Source organism: Acomys russatus, chromosome 15 (assembly GCF_903995435.1).
Source record: "Acomys russatus chromosome 15, mAcoRus1.1, whole genome shotgun sequence".
Lineage (NCBI taxonomy): Eukaryota > Metazoa > Chordata > Mammalia > Rodentia > Muridae > Acomys > Acomys russatus.
Window position 1 is genome coordinate 44,670,143 of NC_067151.1, and position 27,798 is coordinate 44,697,940.

A 27,798-nucleotide genomic window follows, 5' to 3' on the forward strand; every position below is an offset into this window, starting at 1 on the left:
GAAAAAATGTAACTAGAAAGTGATAAAAGCAAAACCTGATTCCAGCTGCAAGGCAGATGCCCTATTATTATCTAAAGCCAAACACTTTGCTCCACTCTGGCCTGTTAGTTAAGCCCAGGAAGCAATGCCTTCTGTGATTCACGATTTCCTAAAAGTATATTACAGAAAATGTTCGAGTTCAGTGTGTCATTTTCCAGCACTGATTGCTTCTAACATCAACTCCCAAATGGAAAATATTCATGGCCTCTGTTTTTATGTCTGTATTCTCTATACTGTCAGCTCATAAAGACAGGCGCCATTTTCCTGATAGAAGTTGAGACTTTTAATGAAAGTAGAAATGAATGTACGCACTGCCTCTCCCTTCTCTCTGGTCTTGCCTTCGCCTCCTGGTCATGGTGTCCGTTGGTTATGTCTGGAAGGTGATGTTTGTATGTACTGCCGCCCAGGCAGCTGGAATTCCTCCATTATTCATGAAGGAAAGCAGTCTGCCCCGGCTTTCTTCCATATACAGAAGGGGGGGGGGAGTCTGTGGAAAGTCCCAGTATAAACTAGGGGACCACCAGTCTCCCGGGTGTGTATAGAGCGCAGTTAGCAGGGGGAGGAGAGTGAGAGCATCTTGAAGTGAATCCTTGAACACCTTCCCATAGACGTACATTCAAAGCAGTGGAATACACACCTTAGTCATACATAGTCTGTGTACAGTGACTCTTTAGGAGGCCTACTATGCTCTGTTTCCCAGGTTTTGGCAGGTTGTCCCTGCTGGCCTCTTGCAGACCCTGCCTTCTTTTTGGGGTCACGCTGGTGATGATCCCTTCACTGGGGGACTCCCAAACCAGCTAGAAAGTTAAGCAGTTATTTAGAGGCACCTCAATGAGGTCTGACACATGCTTGTGCTATGGGCGTGTGCCAGGCCTTCCTCAGACCTCACTGCCAGAGCCTAGACGTAGTCCAGATGTAATAAAAACCAGTTTTCAGATGTGATCTGCGTCCAAAACGGGAATCTCCCAACAGATGGGCTCCCATCTCTCCTGGGCTGACTGAGCTGATCAGAAGATGCACTCTGCATCTCTAAGCTGCTCCTAACTTGCCTGCCCCAGCTGGCTTACTAATTAACTCCTCTGAGTTAACTCCAACACCAAGCACCTGGGGTCCGTCTCTAGACAAAGGGTGTCTTCTGGCCCAGCTGAGCGGCCGTGGAGGCCTTCTGTTGCCTAACTGCGTTCTCTGTTTATCCTGCTGTTTCCCTTTGGCTCTGCAGTACACATCAGTTTAGCTGTTGTTTGCACTGGCTATTAACAGCAGCACAGTGTGCACAGTCAGCCTCCATGCCAAATATGGTCCGGCACACGGCTTAGATAAAAGCATGACGCTTTTACTAATTAGAAGGGATGAACGTTGCAACTGACAATCAACCAGCCTAAGACACGCCTTCGGGTTGTATAACTTGTGGAAGCAGTTCCTGCCTTGAAGAGTAAAAAAAAATACCATAATCCCCTACCACCACCACCACCACCACCACCACCACCCACTTAGGGGAAATCCTATGGAAGGAACCTTATGGTCCGAAAACCAGCCCTACTGTCACCTTAATCGGTGAGAGGTCACCAAGAGAAGCAGTTATGTCAATATGACATTTAGCCTCATGAGATACATTCAGAGTCACTATTTACCGTGCTTTAAAAAAAAAAAAAAAATCAGAATTTTTGTGCCAAGTGATAACACATTGTGGAAGCTTCGCCAACACTATCATTTCGTTGACTGGAGAACTGCAGGTGACTGATTAAAAAAAAAAGAGGGGGGATAGTGTTGTCCTAGCTAGTTAAGTTCATTAGACTGTGGCCTCTGTTTTAAATATTTTATTTGGTATTGCATGGTATTTTATTGTAGGAGAGGCCCATCATATTTCCCCAAGAAATTATTAGTCTTGTGAATGAAATAGATATTCAAACAGATCATTCTACTGTGATGTGACAAACTTGTTTCTCATATTTCTAAATTAGGTCAGTGGGTTGATGGTGATGTTCTAACCAAGATGCAGGTGTTGAGGAAGGGGACAGGTGGCATGAGGGAGAGAGATAGGAGGGGATGTTCGCCCGGATTTCAGGTGCTCTCAGGGCACCCAGAATGCAATATCTAAAAGGCAGTTCTCTTCAGAGACCATGAGGCATGAAAGCAACTGCTTCTGGCAGAAGGGTTTTATTTTGTGGTGTCTCTACTAGAGGGTAAAGTATAATGCAACCAGGCTGTAGTGGGAAGGCAGAGTAACCACCAGGAAGAGGCATCTGACCGGACATAGAGCGGGGCAAGTTAGCCTTCCGAGAGCACCTTTCCTCGTTCCTGTTTTAGAGTGGTTCGAATTATAACCCTGTCCACGGTTGGGAACCTTCCTGAGAGACTAACCAGAGAGCCATTAAGAGACCACTTGACTGCAGGCTGGGCTTCATTTCAGGAGAAAGGACTCTGCCTTCTGCGCTCCAGAGGGGATATTTGGAATGTTGCTGTGACTAACAACAGTACACTCTGGTTTTTCTCTTGTCTATAGCTGTCTCAAGGATCATCAAAGAGCCTGTCTGAAACACTCCACTGGTACTTCTCGCTGGGAACAAGCTTGTGAAATGTCTCACTTTAAAGTAGAGGTGATTCGTAGTCTTTCATATTGGCCTGTCACTTCTTGGAAAGGAAGAGTGAGAGCATATTCTCACCCTTCTTAACGGTGAAATTCTTCCCCGCATGATTGCAAACTAAAGTCTATTTTTACACTCGCCCTAGTGGCACATGCTTACTGTATTAGTTAGTTTCCTATTACTGTGGTAAAATACCATTACCCAGGAAACGTCTCAAAGGAGACATTTATTTGAGATTGTGGCACCAGGAGGCTGGAGTCCATGATGGCAGAGTGGAGGAATAGCAACTACATCTGGAAACTAAGGGCTTCCATCTTCAATAGCAAGCAGGAAGTGGAGAAATCAAACTAAAATGGCAGGAGCCTGTACATTCTCAAAGCCCATCTTCAGTGGCATGCCTCCTCCAAGAAGGCCACATTGTCTGAGCATCCCTAAACAGCACCGCCATTTGGGGACTGTTTTGTTTTGAATAAGAATGGCCCCCATAGGCTCATAAATTTGAATGCTTAGTCATCAGGAAGTGACACTACTTGGGAAGGATTAGGAGGTGTTGGGAGCCTTGGGGGAGTAGGTATGGCCTTGACGGAGGACATGTGTCAATGGGTTTGGGCTTTGAGGTTTTCAAAAGCCCAAGCCAGGGCTTTTGATGTCTTCCTGTTGCCTGTGGACCAGGATGTTGAACTCTCAGCTACTTCTCCAGTACCGTGTCTGCCTCTGTGCCACCATGCTCCCTGCCATGATGATAATGGACTAAATAAACCATTGAAACCGTACGTAAGACTGAGTTGAATGCTTTCCTCTATACGAGTTGCCGTGGTCATGGTGTCTCTTCACAGCAATACAACATTAAGACAGGGACCAAGTCTTTAAATGCCTGGGGTGACGGGGCACATCTCATGTGAACTTAGCACATTTGTAATCCCAGTATCAGGAGTCTGACACAAGGATCTGACTCTTGAATCCAGCACCGCCTACATAGTGATGCTCTGTAAAAACAACAAAACAGAAAACAAAACAAAACAAAAAAAAAAAACACTATTGCCATGGTGAATTAAAGAAAGACTAGAATGCCACAGAATACAAAAACACAGAAATTGTCACAGCTCTAAAAATTTGAGGAAGATGACAGGAAGCATCACAAACTTCATTTGAGAACAGACTGAGCTTGTCAGCTTAACTGGTGATGCCGAGCTAGTACTGATTTTACTTCCTCACCTAATTTACTGTTTTCCAAAGATCTCCAAGTTTTCTGTACCCAGATGAAAGAGCTGCCAATATTTTGGGGCTTTTCTGAAGGTCCACATTGTTCTTCCCTTAGAAAATAATGGTCCTAGCAGGCGTGGTGGCGCACGCCTGTAATCCCAGCACCAGGGGCGGCAGAAGCAGGCGGATCGCTGTGAGTTCGAGGCTAGCCTGGTCTATAGAGTGAATCGAGGACAGTCAAGTCTACACAGAGAAACCCTGTCTCAAAAAAACCAAGCAAACAAGTTTAAGAAGAGAGTCCTTGTGCTGATTGAACACAATCTCCAGGCAACTACTACCCCAAGTTCCACTTCCCTACTTTCCCACTTGTGTTTTTCTATTTATTTAATTTTTCCTTTAAGACAGGGTCTCTATGCATAGCCCTGGCTGACCTAGAACTAATCATGTAGATCGAGGCTGGCCTTGAATTCGCAGACCTGCCTCTACCTCTACCTCTGCCTCCCAAGTGCTGGAGTTAAAAACATGTGCCACCACGCCCTGCTCATGTGAGATCTTCTATGAATGAGTTTCCATATTCATGTCGTGCAGTCAGAGAACTATACATATGCTTTTATTTACTATGGGCATGTGCAGTAAGTACAGTGCATGTTTGGAGGTCAGAGAACATGTTGCTGGAGACGATTCTCTCCTTGTACAGTGTGGTCCCCAAGGATTGAATTCAGGTCATCAGGTTTAGGGGCAGGTGCCTTTAGCTCCATTATCCACTGAGCTATTTCCTCGGCCCCAAGAAATACCCTTTTAATGAATAATAACAGTCTGAAGTAACTACAAAAGAAAAATCAACATGCTTTCCGTTAGAGCCCTGAACGGCTCAGCCTTCTTTTGGCCTTTCCTCAAACCCCGTACAGTAGCTGGATCCCAAAATAGCACCAAAGATTATGGCCCCATCCTGGGCGTGACCCATATATGGGTGAGGGGTCTGGGGACATGTTGGGCTGGCCGCTCCCTTAGACAGACTATCATGAGGAATGGGATGGGACAAGGATCCCAAGGTGATGTTACATTTTGTAAGACTCCTGCTCTAGATGGCTTTGAAGCTGCCATGTCATAAGATGGCTATTTGCTTAGGCACGGGAGGGATCCTTAGCCAAAAGCTGTCAAGTGAATAGAAACCTTCAACCCAAGAAACCCAATTCTGCCAACACCGTGAGTCAACTTAAAGGAGACCCACAAACTCCAGGTAGAAACCCCAGCTCTGATGACACTCACTGTAGCTTTGGAAGACTAAGCAGAGGCCTTAAGGGCACAGCTGGGGCCAGACTCCCAGCACTCAAGGGATAATAAATTTGGGCTGTTGAAGCTGCTAGTTTTGCAGTAAGTTTAATTACACAATAGAATTGGTTACATATCGTATGTGACCGCTAAATGACTCTGTGCCCAGCCTGGCTTTGGCCTACCCTTTCTCTCCCTTTCTAGAATTTCCCTAGCACTATCCTCTTCTGAGTCTGGACTGGTGTTGATACCTTTCAAAATAAAAAAGCAGGCTGCTTCTGACAATTTAAATCTACACTCCCAAAAGCCTCTCATACTTCTCCCCAAGAAAGGCCCTCATCAAAGGCCAGGTGAGTGGGCTACTGACGTTGTAACCGTGGCCAATATAAAACACAGGCGCCTCCCCTCTTTTATATTGAGCAGTAACTGTGCCGCACACAACTCCAAAGATGAAACGCAATAAGAGGTGGATACAAACTAGGGCACAGCAACTGCTTGGCTCTCTGGACAAGCAGCTGAATTGTGGGAGGAGGCAGAACTTCCTTCCCTGTGGCCACACGCCCACTCTTCCCATTGTCTTCTGCGTGCTCATACATAACCATGTGCAGATAAGATCTTTCATTACAGTCGGGTAGATTCTCTAGGTCTATAATGAAATTACCATTCAGAAATGACACGCTCCTTTTTAACTGATTTACGAGTCAGTCCTTAGAAAGGAAAACCAAGGAAGCCAGTTGTAGTTTGAGTCAGGCTGTTGCTGACTTCTTTTGTGTTTTAGGTCTCAAGCACACACCATTTATTTGTTCCTACAGCCGTTGAATATGATGTCAGAAACGCCATCCTGAAACATCCATAGTGGCAGGAGGGCAAAGCAACCATTTGTCACTGACGCCTGCAGCTGTCTCTGAGGCTGGTGCTTTCCAGAGTTCTGAGATTAGAGCGTGTTCTGCTTGTACCACAGCCCTTGTCTGGAAATGGCTGTGTTAAACAGGATGCTGAGAATCTGCCTTCATGGTGGACCTGGTTCTACAGTGAGCTCTGCACACCTGGGCTGTTTTAACTGAGCGAGGATAAAATTAGATGAATTTGATGAAAATGAATTGTCATCATCAAAAAGAATTTGTTTATGGTGCTTCGGCTTTTTCCAATAAGATTAGAGTACTAGCCAAATCCATCAGTCACAGCTGAAGAAATGTAGGCCAAGGAAGCACTGATTCTCTCTGCTCTTCTAAATCTCAACAAGAAAGTTGTTCGCTTAGAGCTTCAGTTGAAAACAAAAACAAAGTGTGTGTGTGTGTGTGTGTGTGTGTGTGTGTGTGTGTGTGTGTGTGTGTGTGTGTAAGAAAATGTCATGTTGGTTTTGCATTTAGGACAGGTTTTTAGTCACCGCCCCTTTGCCACTGTTCAAAATGAATGCTTGCTGCTTTGGTGAAGTAAACTATGAGAAGGTGAAAATGGCCCCAGGGTGCCGTGTTTAGGGGTGACTTTCCTGGCCCTGCTGTGTGAGATTTCATGTAAAGGGCTCCTTGTGTTGGTGCCCTTTCCCTTCATTTCACATTGGTCACTTGCCACCCCCAACTTAACATTGTAGATGGTTGTGATATTGTCGTCTTCTCCATTCAACTAAAACTGGATAGATGTGGCCATGGCACAAGGAAAAAACCAGAAGAAGGGCAGGGAGAGGCAGCCTCTGTGCAAGAGGACCAGTGGCATTAAGTGTCACCCTTCACATGGTCTGTGTGCAGAAGTAATGATGTAATGAAAGCGCTGGAGTGCTTAACTTCTCATTGACGAGCTTGTCCCTCGCAACACATTTCCTTTCCTAAAGAAGCACGCAGATGCCTGACTTGTGCTTTCTGGGAAAGATTATTTAGAGTTTCAAGAGATATTAGCGTAGTCAAAATACACATGCTTGGGTGATCATATGTATAAATAGGGGTTAGTGGGTCTTGGGGGGGTTGAAAAAAAATAATTATTTTAATAAAACTGGTGTAGACATTATCCATTTAAAACCTATGTCCAAGACCAAAAACAAAACAAATACACATAAAAAGAAGTATTGCTTGCTTACATACACTTCTGCACAAACAACTTTATTAACTGCTAATGAAATTTAGAAACTTCCTGGAATCTTCTCACAAGATTGTGAGAGCATGTTTGTGGTGGTTTGAACAGGGATGGCCCCCATAGCTTCATATCTTCGAATGCTTGGTCATTAGGGAGTGGCACTACTTGAAGGGATTCGGAGGCCCTGTTGGGGGATGTGTGGCTTTATTGGAGGAAGTGACAAGGAGTAGTCTTTGGGGTTTCAAAAGCTCAAGCCAGGGTCTCTCTCTTCCTACTGCCTGCTCATCTGGATGCAGAACTCTCAGCTACCATGTCTGCCTGTGTGCCGCCATGCTTCCCAACCTTGAGGACAATGGATTGAACCATTGGTACTGTAAGCAAGCCCCAGTTAAGTGCTTTCTTTTATAATAGTTGCCACGGTCATGCTGTCCAAAATGATTGTAAGAGTGATGTGTTGGCCATTCTTGATAACACTCTTGCTTTGGCGTGGTGAATCTGGGTCCCACCGCCTCTGACCTGCATGGTTTCTGGTGATAAATTGACTATTAGTCTTTCTGAGGATTCCTTATACATGATGAATTGTTTGTCTTTCAACTTTTGGTTTTTAAGATTTGATTACGAGACATTTTAGTCAGCTCTCTGTGAGTTTACCCTACCTGGAGAGCACAGAGCTTTTGCTTTTCAGAATGATCTCAACACACCCATTGTTATGAAATACAATGTGGCGAGGGGGGTACCTTTAGCAGGCCCATGCCAGAGTGTGTTCCTGAGAAATTGCTCCGTGCAACAGATCTGGTGTAAAAGAGGTTTGTTGGGGGAGGGGAAAGGAGGGAGGGCCCGACCTGAGGAAGGGATAGAGGCCAACAGGTGCACACCTGGCGGAGGAGGCAGGTGAGGTAAGCAATTGCATGGTCCCTAGGGCCAGGCCAATGGAATTGCCTGTACACTGGCACCCATCTTCACATTTGCTGAATCTTCTACATCTTCTAATACACTAGTGACGCCTTCTTTTGAAAATTTGGTTTCCTTAACTGTACAAAGAGAAACCAGAACTTGCATATGGTAGTATGATCATTAAAAAAAAAAAAAAATGAATTTCTGTCTCTGTTGACATTCTGTTTGGTATTACACTCACACCTTATTCTTTGGGTAGAATTTTCCTTTGTTTTTTTAAGACATTATAATTAGTATAGTATATTTTAAGTCTTACTCTGTGCCGCCTCAGTCATGGTTTCTGTTTACTTCTTTCCCTCCTGTGAAAAAGTCATTCTTTTCTTTCTTTCTTTCTTTCTTTCTTTCTTTCTTTCTTTCTTTGTCTTGTTTGTTCATCCAGTTGGCTGATTGGTTCAGGGTTATTTTTCTTTTTGTTTTGTTTCTTCATTGGTTTGTGTCTTAGTTAGGGTTTCTATTACTGCAATTAAACACTGTGACCAAAAAGCAAGTTGGGGAAGAAAGGGTTTATTTGGCTTACACTTCCATCATTGAAGGAAGTCAGGACAGGAACTCAAACAGGGCAGGAACCTGGAGGCAGGAGCAGATGCAGAGGCCATGGAGGGATGCTTCTTACTGGCTTGCTCAGCCTGCTTTCTTAGAGAACCTAGGACTGCCTGCCAAGGGATTGCACCACCCACAATGGGCTGGGCCCTCAATCGCTAATTAAGAACACGCCTTATAGCTGGATCTTATGGACCCATTTTCTCAACTGAGGTTTTCTCCTTTCAGATAACCCTAGCTTGTGTTGAGTTGACATAAGACTAGCCAGGACAGTTTGCTTTTTGTTTTGTTGTTGCTTTAAAATGTTTTTTTTTTTTTTTCACTTATTGCTTGTACAAAACTAGGTCAGCTCGAGGTAATAAATTATAGGATGCCAAGTTCGGACTATTCTCTGACTCTTCTTTTGAGTTTTGTTTTCTCTCTTTTACCATCCAGCTGCACTGTTAGTAATCGCTCCTATTATTTTTAGCCAGTGCCCTGAGGATAGCAGTTTCCTCCTGAGACAGCTCTGAGTTAAATAAAATTAAAATAAAACAAGGCTTTTCCAGGTGCTCCAAACAGATCAGATTGCTATAGTTTTCCAGAGGGGTTGGGTTCTTTGGGAGTAGGGAGCTCTAAAACTGCCTTTCTGGTAAGATGCAGCTCCTGATAAGCACAGAGACTGTGAAGCCACTTGCCCTCAAGACGGCTACAGAGCTAGCAAGCTGCCTGGAGAGCAATGGATGCGAATGAGCTAAAGTACCACAAATTTCACTCTTATACCAAGAGTTGGCCTTTCTTCTCTCCTTGAATAAACCCCTTCGACTGATGAAAGCCTTGAATATTTATAATAATAATAATAATAATAATAATAATAATAATAATTCTGAAAAATCTTATTTTGACTGTTTTGAGCATTCTAGCTGCTTTAGAGTGGAATGTGTCACTGGAGACCCTCACTCAGCAATTCTGGGCATCTTATGTCCCGGTACTATGGTCGGCCATGGTCCTTTCCCTGCAACCCAGTTGTTGCCATTGTAATGAATGGTATTAAGACATGAGTCTGTTGCAGGCTGTTCTCACCCAAGAGAAGGAGACCTGGACGATGGATTTGAATGTTTTTGTTGAGCCACTCAGACCCCGCTAGGGACACAAACTTATGTGACTACAGGTTCAAAGAGGTTTCTCGAGCTGAGTGAGCAGGGAGTTTATAAAGGGAAAAAGCCAGAAGCCTGGTACAACGGTTGAGGAAGCTGTGATGGCTGTTAGAAAGCATGACAAGATATGAGCCTTTACTAAGAATAGGGCAATGGTATGTCACCATGCTGTTCAGAAAGCCTGCAGGTCAGGAGACGTTCCTGTACGTGCCATGAGGGCCTGAGGGTCAGCCTGGCCTCAGTTTTAGCTTCGGTCGCTTAGGATTTAGCAAATATGTTTTTTCTCCCTTCTGGTCCTTGCTCAGTCACTCAGCTGGGATGTAGTCACACTGAGAACGGTACCCGAAGCCTGTGTTGCCAACCACTATGCTTATCCCCTAACTACAAAATGACCACGAGCTGCCACTGTTGACTCCCAGGTCTGCCTCTGGATTCTGATACCATTGGCATCAAAAGAAGATGTGAAAAGATAGTGTGTGTGTGTGTGTGTGTGTGTGTGTGTGTGTGTGTGTGTGTGTAAGAGAGAGAACGCGCATATATGTTTGAGGTTCCTATAGAAATATAGAACCCATAGACTTCTGAATTAGGAGCAGTAAGGCGAGGCATATGGTTTACGGGACAGTGTGGACGCCCAGGCCGGAAGTACACATTTGTTCAGCATAGGCATGCAGGCGGTTGTGGTGAGATACAGGGGCTCTCCTAGACAAGATGATGCAGCAGTGGACAAAAGTACCCAAGAACAAGACCTGAGGAAGAAATGGAGGAAGATGCTTCTACAAACTACATTATGAAGAGAGAGTGGGCAGTTAGGCAAGAGAGAAAAGCGAAAGCAGGAGCCCAGGAGTTCAGAAGAAAATCAGTTCTAAAAGGGCTGGACCAGACTTGACTCTTGGTAAGAATCAGTCATCCCACAAAGGACCGGGATTTCAGTACCATCCTTTCCACCACTCCTCCCACCTGCATCACCAAGGATGCTTGACAACACTCTTGCAGATGGCAGGATGTTGGGAGAGCTCACCCGGGCCTAATGCAGACTTATCAGGATGCTCGCCGCAATTTTAACTAGTAAGCTTGTACTCCGTAGCATGAAGCTTGTTGTAACAGGAGCAATCCTGATGAACTGTGCTCAGCGTGGATTCAGGAGGGTCATCTAGACCAGTAGAAGGCTGACTGATTTCCACTTGATGGACTCGTGTATTCTATACCCCAGCCCATGAGTACTACCATGATACAATACATGTTCTGCCACTTCCTTTCTGCTGCTGGAGCATGCACGTGTGCAAACCAAAATGCCATGGTATGTAGGTGGGCGGCGGCTCCTATTTAACACGACAACGTGCAGAGTTAACGTTTAGCACACAAGAAATAGCGTTCATTGAGTGTTCGGGGTGACAGGACTTTCACGTTAGTTGTTTCAGTTTACCCGCTCAAGGACCCACCAGGATCGATTGTTACATGGGAATGCTAGACTCACTAACTTAGTGGAGATGAGCGTCTCAGGGATTAAAAACTTGCTGAGGTCATACAGCTAGTGTGAGCTGGGGTGTTCCCGTGAAGACTAAGGGTGATGTGACAAATCCATTTTCCTGCCAGCCCCTAAGTGCCCACTATAAAATTCCCTGTGACCATTTCTTGAGTTGATGAGGATTATTTCTTTCCCTGTGGAGCCCATCATTTGGGGATCTGAAAAGAAGTCAGTATGTCACCTCTAGGTCCTTTTTTTTTCTTCCTCCCACTTTTCCACTAGACTCCCTATGCTTCACCCAATGTTTGACTGTGAGTCTCAGCATCTGTTTCAGACCGCTGCTGGGTGGAGCTTCTCAACTCTGTTAGACTCTGTTAGTCTGCAAGCATAGCAGAGTATCCTTAACAGTGTCAGGGGTTGGCTCTCTCCCATGGAGTGGGTCTTGCATTAAGCTAGGCATTGGTTGGATCCCTCAGTCTCTACTTGCTCTACCATTATCTCTGCATGTCTTGTAGGCAGAGTGTGTTCTGAATAGAAGTTGGTTGGTTTTTCTCCTCCTTCCACTTGTCTAGTTAGAGGGTGTCCACTTCAGTCTCCGTGGTCCATAAGAACAACAGAGCTAATTAACCAGGGCCCAGAGGGGGCTTGTTGAGACTGAAGCACCCACCAAGCACCATACATGAACTGGACCTAGATCCTCTACATAGATGTAGCTGATGGGCAGCTCAGGCTTCATGTGGGTCCTTTAGAAAGGAGAACAGGGATTGTCTCTGACGTGGACTCTGTTGCCTGCTTGTTTATCACTTCCCCCTGATGGGACTGCCTGGCCAGGCCACAGGGGAGGAGGACGTGCTCACTCCTGTTGTGACTTGATGAACTGGCATCAGTGGGTAGGGGAGCTCCCCTTTCCTGAGGAATTGGAGAATGGGGGTGGGGAAGGGAAGGTGCATATGGCAGGAGAGGAGGGAGGGGACTACAACCAGGACCTAAAGTAAATAAATAAACAATTTAAAAAATTAAATTTCAAGTTACCAATAATATGTTGGTGTAGCATTAAAGAAAAAAAAATCAACGCAAAGGAAGAAGAAAGAAGAAGGAGAAGGAGAAATAGAGAAGAAGAAGAAGAAGAAGAAGAAGAAGAAGAAGAAGAAGTCGTCAATATGCAAAACAAAAGTCTTCTTAAATCATCTTGACCCAGGTTGTTATTACCTGGCTCTGTAGTAAACATATGCCAATTCTTTGTCTCCCCTTCTCCACATGAGCATGGGCCGGGCTTAGTCACTACCTTATACTAAAGGAATAGGAATGAAGGGGTGGGATGATATTTCTTATATTAGGTTTATTTAAAAATTAAAAAAAAGGGGGGGGGGTTGTGGCTTTTGACTTCGGAGTGGACTCTTGCCCTCATCTATACCTAGTCACTTGCCCTGGGACATGAGCCGCCATGTCACAAGGACAGTTAGGCAGCTGGTAGAGAGCCGCCACATGGTGAGCAAGTGAGCCCACCCGAAGCCATATGAATGAGACTGGAGTGTATCCTCCCTTAGTGCCTGTGAGATGACTGACAGCTTAACTGCAACCTCACGCGTGACCCAGAGGCTCAGCCACCCAGAGAAGCCGCCCAGGATTCTCGGTCCGCAGAAACTGTCATGACATAAGTATTTGTTGTTACAAGCTGCAGTTTTGAGGAGTGCATCTGTCTTGTAGCCATTTGCTCCTTGGCACCTTGCTGCAGAGAGAAGCTACAGCAGGGGCAGGTGAGCAGCTGCGTGTAGCAGTATAGTAAGTATCTTATTCTCCCTTCGAAAAGCCAAAGTGCTTCCCCAGCTCTGCCCTCTCCAGTTAAGTCTGAAATTCGTGTGGAAATTCTTCTCCAGTGATTCTGCCTCTTGGGAAATTAAAAACCGAAGAGTAGCCTTATGGAAAATGACCACGGTTCTTATTTTTCAGTCCTATTAGCAAGTAGGGTGGCTGAATGTCGGAGCCATAAGGTAGGTGGTGTGTGTGTGTGTGTGTGTGTGTGTGTGTGTGTGTTTTCCATCCAAAGTTTTTTTTTTTCAGAACCTCCAAGGTTCAGTTTCTCTGGAAATGTTACAAAGCTAATACCGCTTCATATTTTCAATTGTAATAAATAACTTATGCCGTTTGGCAAGTTCAATAGGAAGCAATGTAGGAGCCTGTTTGCCATCTGCTGAACCAACTGAAACCTGAATCAAACAAACTTCTGTGGTGCAAAAGCAACAATGTAATTTCTGAGAGCTTTTGAATCTTTTTTGGTTTTTCGAGACAGGGTTTCTCTGTGTAGCCTTGGTTGTCCTGGACTCACATTGTAGACCAGGCTGGCCTTGGACTCATATCAGTCCACCTCCATGAGCTTTTGAATTTTTAAAAGTTGTCTTCTAAGGGCTCTGGGATCCAGGCAACATTTATTCACTTTGGAAACTAGGTGTAAATCCAGGGTCTGGAGAGATGTTGCCATGGTTAATAGTATTGCCTGCTCTTCCAGAGGACCAAGATTCAACTTCTAGCACCCACATGGGATCACAAAAATCTGTAACTCTAATTTCCTGGGATCTGACGCCCTCTGCTGGCCACTGTAGCCACCAGGTATGCACATGGGATGTGTACATATGCTCGGACAAAAGGCTCATACGCATAAGTAAACTAACGGCTTTGGATGAGAGATGAGTTTGTCCAGTTCATGTGCCCTCTATAGGCTCTGAGAATTCACACTTCACCACAGTATGAAAACCACCAGCTGACTAACTGCAGTTCTTAGGGAAACAGTCTTTCCTAAAAACAAACAAACAAACAAAACAAAAGAAAGAAAGAAAAGAAAAATGTAGTCACAGAACTGGAAAAAATGGCTTAGCCATTAAGAGCACTAGCTCTTCTTGCAGAGGACCCAGGTTCAGTTCCCAGCACCCACATGATGGCTCACAACCTTCTGTCAATCCAGTTCCAGAAGATCCAACACCATCCTCTGGACTCTATTTACTCCCCCTACACACACACACACACACACACACACAAACACACACACAACACAGGCATACATGTAGATAAGCACACATAAAATAAGTAAAACTGTTTTAAAATTGTAAGTTCAATACATTATTTGCTAATTATCCTTAAGTTATGGCCTAACTTATGATTCTTCCATATTATTAAGACACTGCCTCACGTTTGTAAGAGATCCTTGGCCTCATGTAGACTGCGCTCTCGGAATGGAAGATCTTATAGCTAAGAATCTTTGTTGTAAATATAAACTAATGTATTTCCTGACTCTCTATGTATTAAACAGGTTGGGCTGGGAGTGTTGCTCTGTGGTAGAGCACTCACCTGTGTTTGTTTTCCCCACAGTGGGGAAAAAGTTTTTTTAAAAAAATCAAAAGATTTAACACGGGACCTGGCAGCAGTGAGAGGAAACCCAGGCTTGGTAGTTTCCTTTCTACAGTGCTGTAATTGGGCACAGTGCAATGATCCAGATCGCCACTGTGGATTCACTAATCACAGGTGACTTGTGACAATGTCAGGTCTGTTTGGGGACTTGCTTCATTTTCTCATAGCTTTCTTGAGGTTTGTGTCGGCCTTTGTTAATATCTACGAGTCAGTAATGTTTGCCATTTCTTGACATCACACATTTCCATACTGAGCGGCGACATGTATTTGGACTCACCCTGTCAGACGTCCTAATCGTCATTTTTATTATAACATCTGTTTCATGTGTGAGAGATGGTAATTCTCTCAGATCTACCACCACACATGCATGCACGTCACACAAGCATCTTCCCTAACAGTGCTGTCTGGCTAGTTCCTAGTCACCAGTCAAAACTCAGTTCCCATAGCCCCCCTTTCAACTGCTTCTTTACCAAAAGCCATGTGAGCATAGGTGTGTGGGCTTATGTCTGGATCTTCAATTCAATTCCATTGACCAGTGTGTCCGTTTTTGTGCCAATCTTAAGTTGTTTTTATTATTAGCTCTGTACTACAATTCGAGGTGGAAGATAGTGATAGCTCCTTGAGTTCTTTTATTTCCAGGATTGTTTTACTTTGCTGGGTCTTTTGTGTTTCTATATGAAACTGAAAATTCTTTCAATATCTGAGGCATTGGAATTTTGATGGAGATTTCATTGACTCTGTAGAGTACTTTGGTAGGATGGCCACTTTTTTTTTTTTTTTTCGAGACAGGGTTTCTCTGTGTAGCCTTCGCCATCCTGGACTCACTTTGTAGACCAGGCTGGCCTTGAACTCACAGTGATCCGCCTGCCTCTGCCCCCTGAGTGCTGGGCTTAAAGGCGTGCGCCACCACGCCCGGCTCCGGATGGCCACTTTTACTATATTATTCCTACTGATCCATGTGCATGGGAGATCTATTCATCTTCTGATATCTTCTTTAAGTTCTTTCTCAATGTCTTAAAGTTTTTTTATCATACAAATCCATCACTTGATTGGTTAAGATTTACCCTAAGTTTTATATTATTTAAGGCTATTATAAAAAGTGTGGTTTTCGCTGCTTTCTTTCTCAGTCATTTGTATAAAGGAAGACTACTGATTTTTCTAAGTTAAGTTTTTATCCAGCTACTTTGCTGAACATGTTTATCATACATAGTTTTCCAGTGAAATTTTTAGGGTCCTTTATGTGTATCATCATATCATCTTCAAAAAACAATACTTTGACTTCTTCCTTTACAATTTGTATCCCTTTGATCTCCTTCAGTTGTCTTATTGCTGTAGCTAAGACTTCAAGTACTATATTGAAATGGTATGGAGAAAGCAGACACCTTGTTTTGTTCCTGATTTCAGTGGAACTGCTTTGAGTTTTTCTCTATTTAATGTGATGTTGGCTATGGGGTCGCTGTAAACTACCTTTATTATGTTGAGATATGTCCCTAAATGAAATCATCCAAAAATGGGGGACATAGAACCCAACTAAACATTTCTTGTCACCTAATGAAGCTTCCAGAGCTAGGAATGGGTTACATCTAATTAAATTATTAGCCAAAAGGGTATCTCAGGAACCCCAAACAACCCAAGCCCTCACCAAGGCTGTAAGTTGCTCTTCATAAACTGATGGCCAGGCATCTAAAGCTGAAGACAACACTTACATATTTTATTGAACATGGGGAAGTCTGGCTGGTGCCTGCCTAGACCCTTTATCCCTGTGGGGTAATGTTCTTGGTGCCAGAAGGTACTCCACATGCTACCAAAAGAGAAAGATGAAAACTAACCCAGCTAGAAACCCTTTGATCTGCAATAGTGCTCTTCTTGCAAAATATGCTAGTGGAATGGTGGTGCAAAGCTTGTGGGGGTGACTAATCAATATCTGATTTGACTTAAGGCCTGACCATGAGATAGAACCCACATCCAACACTACTTGGTTTCCAAGAACCTGAAACCAGATGTCCCAGGGATCTAGGATAAAACCAAATTTTCACTAAAAGAACAGCAATGAAATGACTCCTAACTGACTTTGTGCTATACTCACAGATCACCGCCTTGCCCAGCTGAGGGAAATAGAGGGAGAGGAAAACGTAATCAGATACATTATATGGGAAAAGGTTTTGTTGATCTGGAGAGATGGCTTAGCAGGTAAAAACACTGACTGCTCTTTTAGAGGACCTGGGTTCAATTCCTGCGATCCACGTGGCGGCTCACAAAGTCTATAACCCCAATTCTAGGGGATCTGATGTCCTCTTCTGGTCTCCATAGGCACCAGACACAAACATGGGGCATCACTAACATTCAGGCAGGCAAAACACCTGTAAATTTAAAACAATAAAAAAATTTTTTAAATTGTTCTGATAATATCTGAGATTAGGATTAATCAATCATATTCTCTCCCAGTCTCCCCCCCCCCCCCCATTCTCATTTTCACAGCACTTTTTATATTATTATCCTAAGTTAACCAACATTTCATGGGCTAGCACTTTCAATCAAGTCAGTTTTGAGTTAAGTGGTGTTTGGAATTGCAGTGGCCCGGGAGAGAGCCTCCGTGCAGGAATGAAGGGCTGAGTTCTGTCCCCAGATCCCACATGAAAAGCAGGATATGACAACCCATGTCTATTATGCTGGTACTTGTGTGGCCCGGTGAAAGGCAGAGACGGGAGAACTAGCCAGAAGTTCAGGAGTCAGTGAAGCAACAGAAACAAGAGAGATCTTAGCTCAGCAAAGTAGAAGGAGAAAACTACTGCCCAAAGTTATCTTCTGACCTGCACACGTGAGCTGTGGTGGGCACAGGCACTTGCTTGCGCTCCCCACCTTCTCCAATCACATCTCATCGTTTTCTTTAATTTAAAAAGAATAGAGTTTCAAACAGAATTGCAGTTGAATATGCTAATTATTATAACTAATCTGTTCGTATCAACCTATATTTATTTTCTCTGTTTACAAATGGCATTCTGTTTCCTTTTCTTGTTATCGTTGTTCTATAAAAACTGAAAGGTTACTTACATGCAGTTTCAATTTTTACTATGGAGTATGACTTTCTTAATGAGGAAGGGACCTTTAAGGAAGATCAGTGAGGACGTTTCAACAAGTTAAAGATCTCTCCCTGTGAGTTGGGCATAACTTACTATGCACACATTGACCATTGACAATATCAGGCAGGACAGAGAGGGAGGCAAAAGACTCTTTGATTCGCTTGGCTTCATTCTTCTTCACTTCAGAAGGAGCCAAGGGAAGCTTGCCTTTGTGTGTCTTGTGTGGGCTTCAGGCAAGCACGTGATCCGACCCTCGCTACCCCACTTCTCTTCTCCCTATAAGTCTTTCTGCTTCTGCTTTCATAACCTGTTCTTCCCACCTGGGGCAGGCTGCCCTTTTCCTAGCCCCATCTCTGCTCTGACTTTCTATATTCAGACTCGACCTTTCCCGACAGCATTAGTTGTCACAGCGCCACACGACATGCTTGTTGACATCTGCCTGTGCCCCGGGAGCCAAACCCCACCCTCACCTATACACGTTTACACTTGCCGTTGGGACTTCTCCGAGACTCAGCACCAGCGAGAGGATGCCAACATGAGCCAACTATCTAGGCCTTCAAACTGATTTTTGATTCTCGCCGAATCCTGTTGGCTGTGGTGTTTTAAATTAAGAGTAGCAGAAACAAAGTGATTTAGGAGAACGACGCTGTTCTAGCCTGTTTCAGTGACAGTGTGACATGTTTAAGAAAATGGCCTGTCAGAGTTGATGAGTGATATTGATTTGAAGTGTGGTCAGTCGCAGAGTAGCTGGAGTAAAGCTCTCACCTAGCAAGAGAGGCTTGGATGACAGAAGGGTCTGGTGACCGGGAGAGCACGGGACCCTCCGTGCACTGCCCCCGCTTACACTGCTTCTCTTCTGTCTTGCAGGCACTACGTGTTTGATTGCGCTACTGTCCGATAAAGACCTCACCGTGGCCAATGTCGGGGATTCCCGAGGAGTCTTGTGTGACAAAGATGGCAATGCTATTCCCTTGTCTCACGATCACAAGCCTTACCAGCTCAAGGAAAGGAAGAGGATAAAAAGAGCTGGTGAGTTTGCGATGCCCCTCCCCCCAAAAGGAAGTCTACCGTCCTGTTTGGTGACCTGGGTGCTTACTTGGAGAGGTTTTAGGGAGCAAATTCAGTTACCCAGCAGCACACGGGGTCAGTGTGACATGACCTAAATTCCTAAACTTATATATTCCTAAACTGTATGTTTCTCATTAATTAGCGAGGACCTCATTTGCCACTCTTCATGGCCGAAGATTCCAAAAGGGCCAAGGACAGTCCTTTTCAGTTTAAAGTCTTATTTGATCGCTAGATCTCTGCTCCTTTGCTGCCATGCCAGACTCCTAAAACTCCAGTGTGGACTCCAAAGATATATTAGTGCCTACGCAAGTGTCGCTTCCACTTCCGAGTGGATTAGAAGTATATAGCCCTTAAAATTCAACTCTGGAGTGTCCTGTTGGAAGCTGATCGTGTTCCACTGAGGCAAAGGCTTCCATGGTCTGCATGGCTGTCCTTTCTGTCTTTTTCCAGCATCCTCAGTCAGTCTCATTAGGCTCCTTGTAAAAAGCATGCACATGGCTGGCTCCTACCTGGCTTGCCTTCCTGACTGTAAGCTCTTCGGAGTACAGATCCAGCCAAGGTAAATGCAACAGTGAGCTCTTTGGAGACAAGAACTTGATCTTGGTTGTCTCCGTACCTCAGTACCCAGCTCAGTGACTATCCCACGTGGAGATGGAAGAGCCCACTAGTCATTCCGCTTGGCTCTCCACACAGAGAGCCCTCATGAAATTTACATTCTTAAGTTGGTTGAGGTGAAGATAGGGTTAGAGTTAGGCACCAACCAAAGACAAATGAGTTCTATAGTGTATCATAAAGTAGTGACTACTGTGTAGATGCAGAAAGCAGATAAGGAAATGGTGTGGGGGGGGGTGGTGAGCAGGTCAGGAAACTGTAGCTTTAACTATGATGGTCTATGTAAAATCACTAAGGTGATATTCATTTTTGAGATGGGGTTTCAGGTAGCCCAGGCTGGCCCAATTCTCCTGCCTCCACCTCCCAAGTCCTTCAATTCCAGGCACAGGTCAGTCAAGTGATACAGAGACGAAAGTTCTGAGGAGGGTTATTAGACCTGAGAGTGTCCCCCATGTGGAAGGCAAGCATCCCTTCACCCTCTAACCTGACAGCCCAGTGATGCACTAAGCAGCAGAGCAGCCTGTGCCCTGTTACAGGTGTAATCCTGCAGAGTGACTCTACGTCATTGCCTGGTAGCTTCTGCCCAATGAGCATAGGAAGTGTGCCCGGTAGACATCTGACTCTTCCCAGCAGGAAGCTGTCCACCTGAGGCTAAAAGTGCCGACTTTTATCCAAGCCCCTCACTTCAGTTCCTGCTTGGGTCGCAGAACAATCCTGAATGAAAGTTTTGCTTAGGTTTTCTGTTGATGACATGGAATGGTGTTTTCGGAGCACCCATCAAGCTTTGGTGAGCTCCAGGCAAGATGAGTAAAACAAACACTCTGATGTTCATTTGTTGAGTCACCATCTACCCTAAGAGTTCACCTCGAGTCCAAACTGAAGATCCAGATAGCGAAGTTTGGCGGGACACAGATGTACCTGGAAACCCCATCTTGATATCCAGCATGTGTTCTTGAAATGTCACTGTCACATTGTCCTCTGTGCCCTCCCTGCCATGCGTGACACACACGCCTACTCTACAGTGCTTCCTTATAGAAGTAGATTTGAATACCTTCTTCAAGACTAAATCTGACCTACACAGTTCTTTCACATAAAGTAGGCAAGGGCATATTTTTAAAAATATTTTTATTCTTTGAAATTTTCATACAAATTTTGATCATATTCACTCTCCTCCCTCAACTTCTTCCAGCTCCACCTCCTATATATAATTAAATAATAATAAATATATATAAACACATGAGAGTTAGTTGACTGGTTTAGAGGCTATGGTCCAGCCAGTCCAACAGCGGCTGTCTCACAGTGAAAGGGCAAAGAATCCATCAGTTGTATAGTCCATGAGGCTGGTCTTCAATCTACATCAGAATCCCAAAGACGTAGGTTTTAATACCAGCAAAGTAATGCCTGAGCAGCAGACAGGCAAACTTGCCAGCAAGAGTGAAGGCAAGCAAGCAAAAACCAATGTCTTCCTTCTTCTATGTCTAGAAGGTGTAGCCTAGATTTAGGGTGAGTCTTCCCACCTCAGACAGTCCACTGCAGACCATCCCTCACGGTTGCGCTCTGCTGTTTTGGGTGTATTCTTGATTTAGTCACATTGACAGCCAAGATTAACCATCACATTATCTACTAAACTGTGGCTTTTTTTTTTTGCCTTACCCACCAAGTCCAGTTTGTTCTGCCTGTATTCCCTTGGATGTGAGGCAGTCCACTGAGAACACGGTGTAAGTATGGAGGGCCGCGGCCTTCAACTGTTGACACTCTCTTCCAGCAGTTGCCAGTTGCCAGGAATGTCTCAGTTAGGGGTGGAACTTCATGTTCACATCTGTTCACATCTCACCTCTGTGCTTGAATTTTGTGAGATCTCACGGGAACTGTGTGTGCTGTCACCACTGTTGTGAGTTCATATATGCAGCTGCCTGCTGTTTCCTAAAAAGAAACTAGTTTCCTTATAGTCATCCACCATCTCTGGCTCTTACACTCTTCTGCCACCTCTGCCTCAGTGATCTCTAAGCCTTGGGCAGAGTGGGAATGATACAGAGGTGCCATTAGGACTAAGCAGTCTGCAGCCTCATGTTTCTGTACCTGGACCAGTTGTGAATCTCTGTTTTAATCGCCCTAGGAGGCCTTAAGGAACAATGGTGAGTTTTGTCGTCTTTGTGTTCGTTATGACCATAGACTTCAAGACATCGTTATTCCCCCTACTTAGCATGACAAGAACTTCCAGCCAAATATTATATATGTTGACCTTTCTGTCTCTGCTGTTTCCCTAACAGCATCAGTATCTGCTTCCATTCATGGTGGTCACTGTGCTAGGAGCCCAGCCTCATGCACCACATACATTTGTATACATTCTGTAAAGGCCATAATGTTATAATCACTCTCTAGCCAGTAAACGGGACCTGCCAGGAGACTTGTGAGGCCAGAATTGAAACCACAGCTAACTACAGAGCCCTTGCCCGCTACATCATACTTGAAGGGATTGTCTGACATTCTGCCCACCATTCCCTTAAAGCTCACTCCATCATAGTCACTCCCACCCTCCCTTGCTGCAGTGGCTCGCTGACACTGACGTCAGAGGAGCACTGCCGGATGCCAGTCACTTTTTAACAAATGGGACTTCTCTCTCCAGGTTGTCAGTAAAAGGCCTAGATCTTATATAACTTTCATATCCCGAAAAATCCCCTTTTACACAGTAGATATTCAATAAATATCTGACAAATATGTGAATGAGCAAAGTGCTGGCTTCTTTAAGGAGCTAGAGCTTTAAAGAGCACGGCTTTAGTGGAAGCCAGAGATGGAGGTGCATGTCTTTAATCCTAGTACTTAGGAGGTGGAGACAGGGGAAATCAGAAATTCAAGGCCAGCCTCAGCCATATAGTGAGTTCAAGACTACCTTGGACTAAAAGAGGCTTTCTTTCCAAGAAAAAAAAAGGGGGGGGGGAGGAGGGAAGAGAAAGAATAGATAACACCGAGTGAATGTGCTGTCAGGCACCGTGCTGGGGGGATTTCTATGCAATAATTTCTTATGTTCTCACAATACAATGGAATACATATTATACTCATTTGGCAGCTAAGACAATAAAGCATCAAAAGAGAGTAGTATTTCTCATTCAAGGTCACTAAATATGCCTTAAAAATGTGATTTTCCTTAATCCCAGTTCTGTGTGAGATCCACATCAATACATCGAAGTGACTTCACTAAGCCGTGATTTCAGAGATGTCTCTCTGCGTGTCCACTTTGCTTTTCAGTATTTCTTCATGGCTCTCCTCCCACTGCGCATGCTGCAGCTACATGCTGTCAACCACTGAGCTGCCGTGTTGCTAAAGCCGATGCTCTGTCCTCACCCTTACTCGGCCCTGAATTATAATCCTGCAAGCATTAGCAATGCCAAGGATGAGAGAGAGCATGGAGTTATACCCCAGGCTCTGCAGCAGGATGCCACTGGCCTTCGCAGTGACAAAGATGAAGGAGGAGTACCTATGGCTCGCCACACACAGAACAGACCGGCTTGTGGTACCCACACAGCCAGACTGTACCAAGTATGAGAGATACCCACTGGGCGTGCTAACAGGCTCGATCACTTTGTCTTTCCAGGTGGCTTCATCAGTTTCAATGGCTCCTGGAGAGTCCAGGGAATCCTAGCCATGTCTCGATCCCTGGGGGATTATCCACTGAAAAACCTCAATGTGGTCATCCCAGACCCAGACATCTTGACCTTTGACCTGGACAAGCTGCAGCCTGAGTTCATGATCTTGGCATCAGATGGCCTGTGGGATGCTTTCAGCAATGAAGAGGCGGTTCGATTCATCAAGGAGCGCTTGGATGAACCACACTTTGGGGCCAAAAGCATCGTCCTGCAGTCCTTTTACAGAGGCTGCCCCGACAACATTACGGTGATGGTGGTGAAGTTCAGGAGTAGCAGCAAGACGGAAGAGCAATGAGCGCAGCAGGGTCTCAGCTGTCCCAGCTAGAGGACTCTCAACACACTGTTCTCTTCTTGTAGTAAAAAGTGTGGGGATTATAATTAGGGTCATGCGTCCCAACACAGCACCCCCTTCCCTGGCGGCCTTGAATCCCTTCTGAGTGGTGAGCAGAGGGTCTTCCCTGACTGACCTCATTGAGAGGCTGCAAGAGTTTGTGTCCCCACCCCACCCCCCCCCACCCCCGCTCCACCCTACCCCACCCCCTGCCCCACTCCCCACCCTTCTCTCAGTGTTTGAAATGCATACATAGGTAGACATAGATCCCACATATGAGGCAAAAAGGAAGATAGGCCGTGTATTCTCCTTAATGTTCTTTTCCTCCTCTCTTTCATGGGTGTCTTCTTGCTCTTGTGGGCAGGGCAGTCCAGTCACCACAGGCATCACCAGTGCATCACCATGATGCTGTGGTGGCTGTGCCGTCCCTCTGCCTAGTGGCGCTTTCCTCGGAAATGCTTTCCCGTTCCGAGTTTGTGTCTTCACTAGTCCAGCAGCCTGGAAGGAGACTGGCGACACTTTTTAATTATTTGTTGCCTGCTTCTTCGAGACTGAGGGACAGGAAGTCAGTGGCAGCTTCCTGCACACCAGACCTCACCCGTTCCCCTTACATCATTAATTTAACAGAGTCAGGGCACAGTTAACCAGCCCTTTGCCTGTCCTTGTGGAGTGCAACCTGACCATTTGCTCACGCCTTACCATGCGTACAAGGCAGCCGCTAACTCCCCTAGGAGACATGGGTTTTGGTCCCACCTTCCCAAGAGCCCACAGAAAAGGTCTGAGGCGGGGTGGAAAGCACATTGCGGTGCAGGATGACTTTCCATCTTCAATGAGGAGTAAGGCTAGGATGATTTCCATGCTTCTTAGAGAGCCGCTGTCTGTGTTGCAGAGGGAAGCCAGAGGCTGGGATTCACCAGCTTGTACTCACCAGCTGCTGGCTTCTGTACAGCCCTTCCCAATCCCTCCTTTCAAACAGTGTTGGGAGAAACAGCAGCCTAGCATCCCCCACAAGCGCTGTTCCTGGCCACCATATGTTGGTATTTGGTGGCAAACAACTGGGGCATGTGTCCCACCCTGAGAAAGGCCTTTCATCTTTGGTTACAAATCTCTGCCCGTATCCAGTAGCCTTCCCCACACAAACGTGAGCTGCTTGCTGGCAGGGAGAATAGCAGTCTGGCTGGGAAATCAAGCAAGGCCTCTCAGAGATAAGCAGCACAGAGTTATCTGGGGGCCTGGATTGCTGCCCTCCCCTTCCTAACACCAAAGTTGTGGGGTTTTTTTTCCCCCAGTCTCTGTTCTTTGCAAGTTAATTTATAGAACACATTAGGTTATCCTTCTTGACTGACTGAAGCAGCCCCAAACAGCCAGGATTTTCATTGTAGACCCACACTTAGAGCTTACCTTGTTTTTATCTCTCAGAGCGGGAATTTTTCAGCATGACCTCTTAAGGCCCGCTCATTAGCCGTCCCTACCCCCTGGCCGAGCCCTCGGTCCTGCAGCTGTGCACCTTGCTGGAATCCCAGTTTGGAGAACGAAAGATTAACTTGGACTCTCGAGGACTGCAAACTGTCTTTGCTTGACTTTAATAATGGTTTCCCAGGAAATGTGTTTACTTTTGTATCCTGTGTTTTCAGCGTTGGAATTAGGGTCTTAGTTACTGCTTTTCAGAATGTTGTAATACAAACATACATTCTCTTGTGCTAGACTGTGGCCAGGCATGGACACACCCATGTGTGTTATGGGTTGGTGGAAGGGAAATGAAGGAAACAGTCCAGTCAGTGATGGCGATGAGCCTGTTGCTCTGGGATGTTCTTGTTCTAGATTCTGCACAGCCCTTCTTCTAACGAAAGGTCCAGATTTCACAGCCCACATGGTCAACTTCTCTTGTTTTTGTACTTGCTTAATGCAAAAGTGTATAACAAGAGGGGGAAATTTGAGAAACGTTTTTATTATAAAAAAAAAATATTGTGGAAAAGAAAAAAAGGAAAGCTGCCAAATTAGTCAGTTGGTAGTCCTTGAGCAAGCTGACTGCACCAGTGACAAGACCTTCTGACGGAGGTTTATGGATAACTTGTAAATTTTGCTTTGGAGAAGTAACTTATTTCTAACTATAACCAAATAGAATATATATACATACATATATATGCACATATATATAAGTATTGTATATATGTGTGTGTATATCATACTCTGTTCTTGCCCTTTCCCCTCCCCCATGGCTTGTAGGCTTTTTTTTTTTAAAGATAGAAATTCTAGGCAAAATGGTAGCAATTTGTTGAGTAGTTACATATAAAGCCAGAATGCCCCCTTACCTTCCCCATATCCTCCAGGAATGCTCCCTTCCTGACCCGTGGGGAGTCTGCAGTGAGGTGTGGCCGGGCACACTGGCCACCCCCCTTCGCTGGCAGCTCAAGGAGGCTGAATCTAGCTGCACGAGAAATGGATTTGACCAAGTACATGGAAAGCGTCCATAAACAGCACTGCCAAGGCTTTGGGATCGTCCCCGAGGCTGCCCAGACTCCCTACCTAGTCTGAGTTCTTATTGCCAATAGTCCCCACAGTGCCAAATTTCGGGAGGGTTTTACAGTGTTTTAGAAGTAAAGCTGTCACCAGTCCCAGGCCCCCATGAACCACTTCCCTGCTGCTGCTGCTGCTGCTCCCCTGGCAATTTATATTCTTCAGGCAGGAATGGGGTGGGGTCAGGGAAAGGGATTTTTAAGAAGTCACTGCATCTGCAGTTATGTAATCATAAACTACGCTAACCTAGAACAATCCAAAGCTAGTTCTCAAGCCCTGTATTTTTTTCATGTGACCACCTTGCCCGAGTCCATCTGGATCACCATTCTAGCCCATGACTGTATGTACTCATTCCTGGTGGCCAGTGTTGCCTTCTCTTCCTTGCTGTGAGCTGAAGGGACTGGCCTCTTGAATCTGGTATAGGGGAAGAACATGACCAAGAGAAAGTTCTAGTCTAGAGCTTGCACAGGCCCTCTAACTTAAGCACGCCTTCCGTCACGCAAGTGTAGTGATCTGGACATCTGCCACAAGTGCAGCAGTTGCATGGGAGTGCTTGCATCGCTATTTTAACCCTCTCTCAAGTGGCTCCGGGGAGCTAGCCCCGCTGTAGGCTGGGGTATCTGGAAATGCGTGAAAGCTTCACAAAAGGAGTAACCTCGTTTTCTCTTGCCAGGTACACTCTGATTTTCCTGCTTGTTTGTTTCTTCGCCTCATCCTCTTCTTCCTGACTTCAGAGCTGTTTCTCCTCCTTTCACACAGTATTACACACATCTTCCTGGAATAGTCACCCAACATTGCTCTTAGTCTGGTACACTGGCACTCCTGACTCGGCTCTGGAAAAGATCGCACTCAGATACCATGTGGGGGCTGTGAACTGTGAACTGTGACCGTGACCTGCCTCTGATTATGTCACTTTTACGTAGGCTGGGGCCATCTGACCTGCCTCTGGTTAACTCATTTTCCTTTAGGCCTTTGGGCTACTTGGATGCATCTGGCAGGACCAGAGGAATCTAGTGACCCTCAACACAAGGGACCATACAGTCTCATGATGTTTTCCCAAATACCTACTTTCATTGCTAGAGGAGTTGAGGAACCATACTTCATAGTGCAAAATAAATTCATAACCAAGCTAAGTGTCAGGTGGGAGAGAAGGAGACACACAGAACCCTAAAACAAGGTCTGCGAGCTGCTTCTTTTCCAGTTTTCACAGAAAACTCGGAGTAGCCTCTCGTGGCATTTCCATGGATACCTGATTACCACTTTGGAATTACTGACGGTACAGCTTGTAAGTCAGAAGCTCTGAGCCTTTCACCTACAGGGCTGGCTTGGCGTAGAAGCAGTACTGACATGCTGTGATTTCATATGGCCAACAGTCTGCCGTCACAGCAGAGGCCCAGCAGCCACACTTGACACTGTAGCTATGGTCTCCCTCCTTTCCCATGAGTAAGAAGTTGGGGCTCTGCCACCCTGGGCCGTGCTCAGCAGTGCTGTCACAGCCTTTGGTAGCTTTGCTTTCCAGATGAAACCAAAATATTTTTGTCTAAACATTGACAGGAGAAAACATAACAAAAAGAAAATAATGGAACAGGAAAAGTACATACTTGATTTTAATTCACTTTTGACATTTTAACTTTTTTAATGTACATAGGGATGCCGCCTGTTAATATTAACACACATTTATTATGTTTCCTCTGTTCCCGCCAGACTCTGAAATCATTTGCAATCTAGAGCTCATATGTTCTGAAATTCATACCCTATATCACCCTGTTTTTCATAGAGATGGTCAAGTCTGACAACTTACAGGGCGTGGTCACATTTCTCTTCCTTTATTCTCTGCCACGTCAGTTTTCTTGGGAAGTTGTGTCAGGTAACCCAAAACAATG

General features: G+C 45.2%; 1 protein-coding gene across 1 annotated transcript in view; it reads left to right on the forward strand.

The window, feature by feature from the left end:
• Ppm1l (protein phosphatase, Mg2+/Mn2+ dependent 1L) overlaps positions 1-23,546 on the forward strand; it is a 241,413-nt gene extending 217,867 nt beyond the window's left edge. Inside the window, exons 3-4 of the mRNA XM_051157293.1 lie at positions 18,611-18,772; positions 23,016-23,546. Coding sequence (XP_051013250.1) covers positions 18,611-18,772; positions 23,016-23,362 — 509 coding nt within the window. The 3' untranslated portion in view covers positions 23,363-23,546. The remainder of the gene's footprint in view (positions 1-18,610; positions 18,773-23,015) is intronic.
• Positions 23,547-27,798: the final 4,252 nt, after the last annotated feature.